This window comes from Misgurnus anguillicaudatus, chromosome 12 (genome assembly GCF_027580225.2).
Source record: "Misgurnus anguillicaudatus chromosome 12, ASM2758022v2, whole genome shotgun sequence".
Classification (NCBI taxonomy): domain Eukaryota; kingdom Metazoa; phylum Chordata; class Actinopteri; order Cypriniformes; family Cobitidae; genus Misgurnus; species Misgurnus anguillicaudatus.
The window spans coordinates 12,249,861-12,261,909 of record NC_073348.2 but is presented as its reverse complement, the minus strand read 5'-3'; the positions used below and the strand labels follow the sequence as shown (position 1 = coordinate 12,261,909).

Below are 12,049 nucleotides of genomic sequence, written 5' to 3'. Positions count from 1 at the left end.
AGAGAAATTAGGTAGAATCTCAGCTCAGAATCTTGTCTATTAAATAAGTTTTGTTTAGATCCAGGTGTGAAAAGCAATAGGAAATACATGAAATACCTTTTGGGTACCTCACTGAAGTTTGGTCCCTCACCTTTGGACAGGTCACTAACAACATAAAAGCAAAGATATTAAACATTTTAAAAAGGTTTATCAATGTAACTTAAGGATTTAGTGTTGCAATTGGTAATTAAGTCCTTTTTTTAACAAACTAACTTACTAACTAACTGTTTATTGTTCTCCTGATTATGGATCAAGGTCAATGGATAAAGGTTTCAAGGTTTTAACATAATTTGACCAGGTCCCAATTTTTATTGCTGATGTTTTTAGCTTGATCAGGATTTTTGGGCCAGATTTGCTAAACGGGTCTAATTAGCATAAGAGCGCAATTCCAAAAATACGCTGATGGAAGTGATAATATCTGCAGGTTATTTACTACAAAGACGCAAATTAAATAACACAGGCACAACAGCTGGTTTCCATAATGACCAATGCAAGCTGATGCTCTATGCGGGTGGTCTCCTAACACCTGATGCATTTGAGATCAGCACCACAGACGTTGGATGCTGAAAATGCAGGGTGTGAAATCCCAGCTAATAAAGTACACTAAAAAGAACCGGAGGGAAGAAAAGAAAATTTATAAGAAGTTTTGAAACACCTGCTTTTGTGTGACTTCTCCTAGTGACTCCTCTTTTATTTCCTCCAGCAAATAAAAAATAGCACGCGCTCTCTGATCTTTGTGATGCTTCCTCGTATCACTAACAATTGCAGCCATTTCAAGCACAAAATGATTTAAGACATGTTTTTTCTGCATTAAATAATGGCACAAACACCAGTAATCACACACGCAAACATTAGCAAATCACATTGCGTGAATCACTTAAATAATCTTATCCCATACATTTTGCATCTGAAAGGGAAACTCCTAAAAATGCTATGCAATAAGGTCAGTCACAAAAAGAACTAGACCACACCTTTTTAGTGCTAATTACTGCACGTCTTTAGTAAATCCTGACAGTCGTTATTTAACGCCAAAATGATGGTTTGCGCAGGTGCAAGCTTTTAGTAAATCTGGCCCTTAGACTTGAGTTTGTAATGAGTCAAAATACAAATAAACTTAGCTAGTTTATGTAAAGATGTGATCTTGTATGATTTTATGATGCTTATTCAGATACAGTGCTATAATGTTAATGTTTGCTCAAGAACCTCTATTGTTTTAGGATACATTTCATGTGCTAAACACAAAAGGTTTCATGGTTTTTCACATCATCTTACTGAGTTTCATTTTATTGCTGAAGGTCTCTAAAAATATTCTCAGCCAAATAGGTAATAATAAACCCGAAAGGATGCTATGTTAAATGTTTGACAAACTAATTGTCTCAAAGTTGCTTATCATAAATATTAATTTAGACATTTTCTCACACTGACTATCAAACATCAAACACATGAAATACCTTCTGGTAGTTGATGGTGTTTTCTCTTTAAAGTTTGGTCCTTCACCTTTGGACCGGTAACTCTTCACAGACACATTGCTGAATTTATCTGGTCTTTCACTATAACACAAATAGCAGAGATGAATAAAACCTTTGCAACAAAAAGGACCTCAGTGGTATTTACAATTAATTGGTTAATATAAAAATAACATAATTGATTGAATTTGCCAAGCAGTATAATGTATGTTCAGAATCTTAATCCATAAAGGATTACTTCACCCAAATATGAAACTTTAGTGAGTTAATCATGGAAGAGTAGTGGGGTGCTCTTGGAGCGAGAGAAAACCACTGATCTATATAAATAACTGGACTGCGCATAGAACACTTAACGCAACACACGAGGTGAAGCCAGCGCAGAGTTCGAGCCACCATCTTGGTATACCCAACCTCATTGACTTCCATTCAAAATCATGATGTAATTTCACCCGCTTTACAGCGTACCAGTCACACAGGGTTAATTTTTAGGAAATGTGTACGTAAATTTATTGTTAATTCTGTTGTCATTTGCAATGTTTATGTTTAAATTGGGAAGGATAATGGATTGATAAAAAAAGTTAAGGTGAGAAGTTTTTTGACATTAAGCTGCACGGTCAGCGTTATTTCTCCAAGTAAGTTTAGGTAACAAAACCAGCAAATATTTCATGCACATACGGTACAAAGCATGATTATTTATTTAGATTTCAGAATGAGCATGTTTGTCATTAATACTAAATATACTGCGGTCTGTCCTCTGATCTGATACTGTAATAAAGATGAATATATAATAACTGTTTAAAAAGCAAAATGTGCAACTTTCAGTAAATAACTATGTACATGTTAAGGACGTTTGCGTTGTAATAATGTGCAAGGAGACTTCAGATATAAAAACAGACTAGTAAATTGATGTTTTATCATTAAAATATTATGTTGTGACATCATGCGCAATCCGGTCATTTATATAGATCAGTGGAGAAAACCCATAAACTCTGACTTAAGAACTCTGACTTAAAAAACTCACTTCATGCTTAGGTTACATGCCTCATCTGCTCCTGGATGCGCTTCACTTACTTACTCTTTGTACTCTTAGAGATATTTATTACACCCAAGTCTGAATGCAGCTTGGGCACAGCGAATGCGTGCAGATGCACAGGTCAGGATTTTCATAAAATAATGGATATTTTAGTCTGCTGTTCACCAAACCTTAAACACACTTGTAATATAAACACACTTGTAATATACAGCATAAGTTCATTGGTGTTATTATATGAAGCTTGTATTGTTAACAGAAAAAAGCAAAACAACACTCTTTACAAAAGTTTCTGTTCTAGTTCCAAAAACAAGGATAGCAATAAAGAATTTGAAGACAGCCGTGAGACAAAATAAGATTTTTTATAAATAAAACAAGTGTCAAGCTCCTGTCTTGTGTTTACCTGGTCTTGTGTTTTATTTTGAAGTAGTGGACTATTAGATTGTATTTTTGGGTCCCTGTTTTCATGTTTCTAGTCCTTTAGTGGTTCCCAAAGTAGGGGTCGCGAGATAGTGAGGGGGGAGTTGCAAGATAATTTTATCAAATAGCATATAAATAAATAGCAAATTGTTAGGGTTTTGGACAAATGAACCCAATAGCGGACGATGAAGGGGTTAACAAAAGACTTTAATATAAAACAAGACAAAAACCCACGTGGGGGCATACACCATAGACAGACACAAAACACTAGACTAGACTATTAAACTCTTGACTTGACAATACTTGACTGGAAAACATACAACTACACACCACTGACAATACAAAATGAACCTGCACAGAAACAAGGACAAGAGAACATTATATAAGAGAAACTAAACAAGATAACGAGGAGGGAACAGGTGATGGGAATAAGTAATAATTAACAATAAGCAGGAGGACGAGGGGGCGGGGACAAATGACAAGACACCGGAAGCACATGCCAAACACAAAAACAAGGCATGAACCTCCACACAAGGCCAGGGACTGCCAGAACTCTGCCACCATGACAAAATACAAATATAACACAAGACTTCAAGGCAGAGTCCTGACACAAATAGCATATTTTTATCCATAAATTGTAACAACAGATAAAAAAATAGTGTAATTAAAAATAATGCCATCAGCCTTTCGATTTACATTATAGTTAATCGTGACCCCGGAGGTGATTGAGACAACATTTGCAGCAGATCATTTTACAGCATCACATTAAATATTCTGACATTTTGTTGTTTTAGCAACCTGCTAGATAATTCTTTCATCTTAGTTTCACTTTGCGTGAGCAAGGCTTTTTACACATTCACTGTATGATTTAATGAAATATTAAATGTTTTAATTGAAAAATGTACAAAAAACAAATTACTCTCTTATCTCTTGACAATTTATTTGAAGAGCATTAAAAGACATTTAATGTAAAACATCATCTCCACAATGGAGTTTAGTTCTGTTTGTTTTTCAACAGTATTTTGTCAAAAAGAAAACACAAGTTTTATAGATTTGGCTATTTATTTATTGTATATATTGGCATTTATAATGTTAATAATTTGCATAGTTAATCTTGTTTTTTGGTGTTCAGTTTATAAATGTTTTTTAAATGTAATTTAATAAAAAATATAATTTGAATAAAAATATTTCTTTTTGTCCTCTACTTTAAGCCCCCCCCCCCAAAGAATCGTGATATGAATCGAACCGTGGGGCAAAAATCATGAGACGAACCAAATCGTGGGTTCGGTGTATCGTTACAGTCCTACTGAACATGTATGTAGGCCTTCACTCATGTGTGTGGTTAACAGTGTTGGGCAAGTTACTGAAAATTAGTAGTTAGTTACAGTTACTTCTTTTAAAAGTAATTCAATTACACTACCAGTTACTGTATATCAAAAGTAACTAAATATTAAAGTTTGAAGACAAACTTTATGTTGGCTTGAAAAAGCGTAGCTTGAACGTTTAAAACGGTTTGACAAAAGTTAAGTTTAGTAGGCTATCTGGCTGTTAGAATGTTTAAGTATGAAGGTAGCATGATTTAGCATGATTTAACATGACTTTAGCATGATTAGCATGAAGCTAGCATGATGCTAGCATGATTAGCATGAAGCTAGCATGATTAGCATGAAGCTAGCATGATGTTAACATTATAAACATGAAGTTAGCATGATTAGCATGAAGCTAGCATGATGTTAGCATGATTAGCATGAAGCTAACATGATGTCCCATGATTAGCATGAAGCTAGCATGATGCTAGCATGATTAGCATGAAGCTAGCATGATGCTAGCATGATTAGCATGAAGCTAGCATGAAGATAACATGATTAGCATGAAGTTAGCATGATGTTAGCATGATTAGCATGAAGCTAACATGATGTCAACATGATTAGCATGAAGCTAGCATGATGCTAGCATGATTAGCATGAAGCTAGCATGATGCTAGCATGATTAGCATGAAGCTAGCATGAAGATAACATGATTAGCATGAAGTTAGCATGATGTTAGCATGATTAGCATGAAGCTAGCATGATTCTAGCATGATTAGCATGAAGCTAGCATGATTAGCATGAAGCTAGCATGATGCTAACATGATTAACATGAAGCTAGCATGATGTTAGCATGATTAGCATGAAGCTTGCATGATGTTAACATGATTAGCATGAAGCTAGCATGATTCTAGCATGATTAGCATGAAGCTAGCATGATGCTAGAATGATTAGCATGAAGCTAACATGATGCTAACATGATTAGCATGAAGCTAGCATGATTAGCATGAATCTAGCATGATGCTACCATGATTAGCATTAAGCTAACATGATGTTAGCATGATTGGCATGAAGCTAGCAAGATGCTAGCATGATTAGCATGAAGCTAGCATGAAGCTAACATGATTAGCTTGAAGCTAGCATAAGGCTAGCATGATTACCGTGAAGTTAGCATGATGCTAGCATGATTAGCATGAAGCTAGCATGATTTAACGTGAAGCTAGCATGATTAGCATGATGCTAGCATGATTAACATGAAGCTAGCACTATTTAGCGTGCAGCTAACAATATTTTACATGAAGTTAGCATGATTTAGCATGAAGTTAGCAAGATTTATTATGAAATTAGCATAAAGCTAGCATGAAGGTAGTATGACTTAGCATGGAGCTAGCATGAAGCTAACATGACCCAAAGACCCAACCCCCAAGTCTCTATGACGTTGGGATCCAGAGATATAAGGCTTTGTTTATTATGTTGCTAGGGTGTTCATATTTGGTTGCTAGGGGCGTGGCTTAATACCTTAATAAGAATCCTAAGAGACTGATTGGATGCCTGAGTAAAATGAGCCCACCCCTATATCTCTATGACACTCTTGTGCAAAGATATCCATCTGGACTTCTTATAATGGTAGTCTATGGGAGATGTTGCTAGGGTACCCAAAATTGTTGCTAGGGGCATGGCTTAATAGCTCTGGGGGGATCCAAAGAGACTGATTAAATGAGCCCACCCCCATGTCTCTACGACACTCTTAAGTGAAGATATTCCATCTGGGACGTTTTTATTCCCTTTTATGGGCATGTTTCCTGCCCCATTATAAGTCAATGGGAAATTTTGGGGGCCTCTTACACCCCAGGGGTACAGCTTACACCCCATTGTGAGGTATGTTCTTACACAGCCTGTCAGCCTTCTTAAATGTGGTAAGCCACAAGTTTCTGCAAGTTTCTCACTCGCAGCTATGACCCGTCAAAGTTTGTCTCAATGTTAAGTCAATGGAAATTTTGGGGTGTTTGAGGACCCCGTTTAGGAATTCGGAAGGTCTTATCAGTTAGAAAAGATAAAGCACACTAAGTTTTTCAAAGCCAACATAATAAAATATAAGTTTAATAGCATTAACAATATGTTGGCTTTTTCAAAGCCAGCATAATTAGTTACTAGGGAAAGTAACTTTTAAGTTACTTTTAAGTCTGCATTTTAAATGTAAATATGAACAGTACTAAACAGTCAAACAATAAAATGATAGGCCACAGTGGGTGTCACTCTTTTGTTAGATTGGTTTTGTTCTGCATTATTTTAGTGAAGTCTTATATGGATGGGCTATGTTACACTTAAGTGTAAGGTTTTGTTCTGTGTTCTGTATATGTCTGCTATTAGGACTTTTATTTTGATACTCTTCTCTGTTCTGACTTTTATTTTGATATTCATCATGCCATGTCACGCTTCATACTTCCTTGTCTGTTTTGTATTTAAGTCACTTCCTGTACACCCGTTCCAGGCTGAATATTACAATAGTAAGCCCAGCTGGTTACCTGCTCCTGTTATCTGTTTATCTGTTGCCTGGAAACCTGTTATCTATATCTGCCTGTTTTTTGACCTGTGCCTGTTATCTTTGGTTCTGATTGATTTGCTGCCTGCCCTGAACCTTTGCCTGTCTTTGGATTACGTTTTGTGGATTTACCCTGTTTGGATTTGTTTGCTGGCCCTTTTGGGATTTTACTAAATAAACACCTTTTGCATATGGATTCACCTCTGCTCCAACTCGTATATATCACATACTGTAGGAGCATATTTTGCTTTATATTCAGCCTTGGGATATTTTTGTTAGAAATTATCTTAATATGTAAACTTAGTTTATTTATGTATATCATTAAGACCATTTAGACAAATATTCTGTATGTTAACATTGAAAATATATAACGTGTTAAAATTAGGGATGGGCATTTTCCAGTAATTTAATATTCAAATATTTAAGCTCATAAAGAATGAATATTCGAATATTTGTTTATTTAAATTGCATTAATTAAGACATACGTGTTTTGTATTTTTCATTTTGTCACAGTTTCACAGAAGGCTTATAATTAGGAAATATCCTTATAAGCTTATATTCTGTATATATGTATGTATGTATGTATTTTTAAGTTGAAAACATTGTAAAAAAAATATTTTTATAATTCTTCTTTAAAAAATAGCCTACAGAAAAATGGTGTTAAAACCCGCGCGGAGCGAAGTCTGAGTCAAATAGTTTCAAGTCGGTCGTAAGTACGAATTCAGTACTGTTTGATCTTACAGAAATTATATTAAACCAAATATAATACCCAAACCCAAGTAAAGTTTAAAACTTTGAGGACTTGACAAAGTACGCTATCATCATGTAAACACCAAGGAAGAACCCGGAGCGAACAAAAAACATAGACTACATAACAGACATATCAGTCGGCATATGAATATCTTCTCTGTTTAGTTTGACATGTTTTTGTGAAGAAAGACAACCAAATTTAGTCTACCTGCTGAAAGCCTGTTCTTCTGACTACAATAATGCCGGGCTGCGGAGAAAACTCTGCTCCGCGGTGGCTATCCGGTAAAAACAACAGACGGATCTATCAAGAATATCTGAATTTAACATTATTTTACAAATAACGTAAGCTGGCTCGATACCTTATACACAACAACACAAAGACGTGGCTATTACTGTTTGCTTTTAAACAGCCATGTGCAGTTATCCGGTTCATTATTGAAAGAACACCGGATATAATAAATGTTCTCCGTTTTATTTTGTTCTCTGTGTCTGTCTCGTTATTAACAAAATAAAGTAGACTATATAGCAGGAAGCTTACAAATCTCTCATGATGCGCTGATGCGGGTGGCGGAGAAGCACGTCTAAATAACACGTGAGCCGGTGGCCAAAAAAGGACAACTAAATACTTAAATTCGTCTGCATTCTGAATTGCCAAACAATCAGAGATACATACAAATAAATGTTCATGTATATTTTACACTAAAGTCTGTAAAAGACAGTATAGACGAAGTAAAATAAGTCGTAACCCTTCGGTGGCACAACAAACATTCGAATAGCATTTTTTTTTTATTCAAATTATTATTGCAGATCGAATATTTGAAAATGTGAATATTCGTGCCCATCCCTAGTTAAAATTGTGTACTGTCTCTTTAAGAATTGACTTTAAAACTGTGAAGCTTGTGGCGGGTAGTGCGCTCTTTGGAACACAGTGGAGTCGCTCAGTTTTCTTTACCGCATTCGTGATTTTTAAGATCATATATTGTTTGTGTATTTTTTATGTTTGATTTAAATGATAAACAAAATTAAAGGAAGATATTTAATCAGAAAATGGAGTACATGGATTGTTTTGTCGAATGGACACAGAGCAAGTGGATTGTTTTGTCAGATACAGAGCGAGTGTATGACTTGCGCACAATTTTTAACCAAAGGTATGTTGTCCCGTTTAGATTTTTCATATTCATTCTATACGCACTGTCTTGTCTGCAAGTGTTATTTTTTTTACAAAATCGAGTAACGCGAGTAACAAACTTCGTAACATGCTTGTTACTACTAAAAGTAGTGGAATTGCAGTAACACGTTACTTAGTAACACGTTACTCCCATTACTGGTGGTTAGCAATTTAAAAATATGTGTTCGGCGGGTCAAGTGATCTCTTGTTAAGTGCCTGCTGCAGACGAGTCTAAAGGGTTTATGATAAAAGAGACGCTCGGGTTTGCCAGATACTCACATTCTCATGCGTAAACAGAGTTTATTGTTAAGGGAGTGTCTTGCGTGTATTTTGTGAACGTGAGCGTCTCTTTTATCATAAATGGTTTTGACGCATGTGCAGTAGGCACTTATTTTGACAAAACACACAATGCACATGGTTCACATGAAGCAACAAACATATATTTTGAAAACACAAGCAACACAAGACACTCCGAACACATATTTTGAATTTCCAACCCTCGGAAAAGCAGTCACGAGCTACCACTGACAAAGTCTATGTTTGGCCATTAAACACATAAAATACCTTTCGGTAGTTGATAGTGTTTCCTCATTGAAGTTTGGTAGGCCTACTTCACCTTTGGACTGGTAACTAATACAAAGAGCAGAGAAAATAAAACATTTACAACAAAACGAACCTCAGTGGTAATAAAAGTAATCAATTTAGAATTTTAATTTAGTAAACAATTTAGAATAAATAGGCCAGTGTTGCATTAAGGCTTTATAATCTTTTCTGTGTCCCAGTGGTGGCTTAATTAGCCACTTTAATTTACTTGACAATTTTATAGTAAACTAAAATGAATTTGGACAGAAAATTAATTTGGACAAAAGCTGCAAGGAGTCATTGAAGCTCAATGAGAGAAAACATAATATTAAAAACCAAGAATATAAAAACAGGATGATTTTAATCACAGTTATTGAGATTAAGATACAATGTATCTTGTTTATCTAATGAAGGTAAATAAGAAATGTTTTTTAATTCTTACCTTAATAGGGTCCTATTACAGGGTCCCTTTCGATTTTAGTGTGTAATACTGTTTAAGCTTAAAAAAAATTCTGAAAAGTCACAAACCACCTGGTCCTGTTCATGTTTGTGTAACCAATCCTGGTTTTACCCAAATCTGCTCTGATTGAGAGTCAAACCCGTGATAGGTTCAGCATGACAGACAGCCGCTCTAACAAGCTCTGAGGTTGACACACTTCACAGCTTTCATGCACTCGCTTGGCCACCAAAGAGGTGTCTATACCTCTGTATTTTTAACAATGTGTAATAAGACATAAAATGATTTTTAATGACTTAAAACAGACTCACCTTTGTTTCTCTAAGAGACATATCTCAGAGGCAGAGTCCTTTCCTTGCTCCTCTGCCATTATATCAGCAACATTTTTATTGGGCTGGTTTCTCTGAGTTGGTTAAGACAGCACTGTATTAACCCTCAAATGGTCCTCGTTTCCTGTTTACACTTGGGGTCTTTGGGGTCTATATCTATATAACTGCAAAATTGAAAGCATAATTGTAATTATTTTGTTTGTTATAATTTTTGTTTGTTTACTTCTAATCTATACAAAAAGCTGTTTTGAGAGATTTGAAGTACTTTTGTTACCATTTACCACAAAAATCCTTAACTATACCATTAGTTTGCATGTGAAATATAGAATTTTTTTATGAAAAAAATGTACATACGCATAAAAGCCAAAAATGGCAAACGGCAAAAAATATTAAGACTTATAAAACAAAGCAATGTTCCCTTTATAAACAACAGATCACCAGCAAGTGTGCATACATGAATTGTCCTCAGATCCCACCCTGCAAGCCCATTCTCCCATCAAGTTAGTTTTTTTTATAGATCACAACCTTTGCGGGGGAACTGCCGTATGCAACTTTCTAGCCCCTTTTTGTGCATGCTTTATAAATGAGACCCCTGGGCTCCTATTCATAAAGAATCTTAATGCAAAAAGTAGCTCCTAGTGACGCAATTCTAAGAAAATTCTTAGAAATGTGGGCGTTTACTCTTAAAATTTAAGAAAAAATTCTAGTAAAGAAAAAAGTAATTCAGAAAGCACAACAATGTTTTCTTATAACAAATTATAGCCTAGTATTTGTGTCAAATGGTAGCTTGCATGTTTGATTGTAATGGTGCTAGAAATAGAAATCTAAGGGTGACGTTGTTCAGACAGATTACGTTTTACATGCGTGTGATGCAGTTTGAAAATCTCGTAGGCTATCAATCATCTCACTCAAACCTGCGTATATTAAAAAGCGCAGAACCCCGAGCTAAATTCAATTAATTATTCAGCTGCGTTAACTGCCCACGTTTCTGCTTTCATAACATTTTTTAGATAAATTAATAGTTTGACTTGCTTTAAATTTCACTGCATCTATACCCCAATAACACTTTTGGTTTCACTTTTTCTAAACCGTTACATGTGCTCTCGATATTCTCTCATTTTACAAACATCACTCCGTTACTTGCAAAATAAATATTTAAAGTTTTGGGCACGTGACAGCTATGTGATTTTAGATTTTATTTACTTAAATACTTCTTTAAAAAACAAATAACGCCCACGTGCTAATCCCAGTTTTCAATTACATTTTATTCATTTATAGATTGTTTTTATTAAAAAGATCTAAAAGGTACCGCTTGTACTTACATATTGTGATGTTTGCAATCATTGCTCACAATGCTGCTGCTTCGGTTTTCTTATCCATTCGGTATAAAGAAATAATCATATGAGTGCAGCTCTTAACGCGTGGTGTTATTCTCTCGCCATAGCAAATTTGATTTCAAGGGTTATGATGATGTTCCTGTTTGTATAGCGTGACGTCTGTGCGCTGGCTGATGTGAAGCCCTAAGCAGATGCAGATACAGGAGATCTCATGCCGTTTTGAAGTTTTTCGCACCCATGAAGATAAATCAGTTTCAAAACTTGAGAACTTGAAAATTTGAATTTGAGAACTTACAAAATAAACATTTATAATGCCTAATTCAAAATAAATGTGAAAACAAAAAAATCATAGTGAACAGTTTAGGTCATTATAATTTGTACAATCTTGAGGTAAAATCCCAAACTAGTGATGGCGATGAAGCTTTCTTGAAGCAGTGAAGCTTTCAACCCAATTGTATCCGAAAAAGGTTCATTCAGCTTTTCAAATCAGAGCTCAATGAGGACCTCTGCTGGTGAAAGTGCTGTATCACAGAATGTTCCACAACAACGTATTAATTATAGAAGCAAGAATTAATGGATTGACAAATTAAGGACAAATTAATAAATAAATAAATGTAACAGT

The 12,049-nt window shown here is 35.1% G+C and overlaps 1 protein-coding gene across 1 annotated transcript in view; it reads right to left on the bottom strand.

Moving 5' to 3' along the window:
* The window catches only part of LOC129447569 (uncharacterized), a 134,377-nt gene extending 122,745 nt beyond the window's left edge, over nt 1-11,632 (bottom strand). The window contains exons 1-5 of the mRNA XM_073873689.1: nt 11,413-11,632; nt 10,073-10,240; nt 9,287-9,352; nt 1,491-1,589; nt 97-144 (exon numbers count right to left, since the gene is read on the bottom strand). Coding sequence (XP_073729790.1) covers nt 97-144; nt 1,491-1,589; nt 9,287-9,352; nt 10,073-10,131 — 272 coding nt within the window. The 5' untranslated portion in view covers nt 10,132-10,240; nt 11,413-11,632. The remainder of the gene's footprint in view (nt 1-96; nt 145-1,490; nt 1,590-9,286; nt 9,353-10,072; nt 10,241-11,412) is intronic.
* Nucleotides 11,633-12,049: the final 417 nt, after the last annotated feature.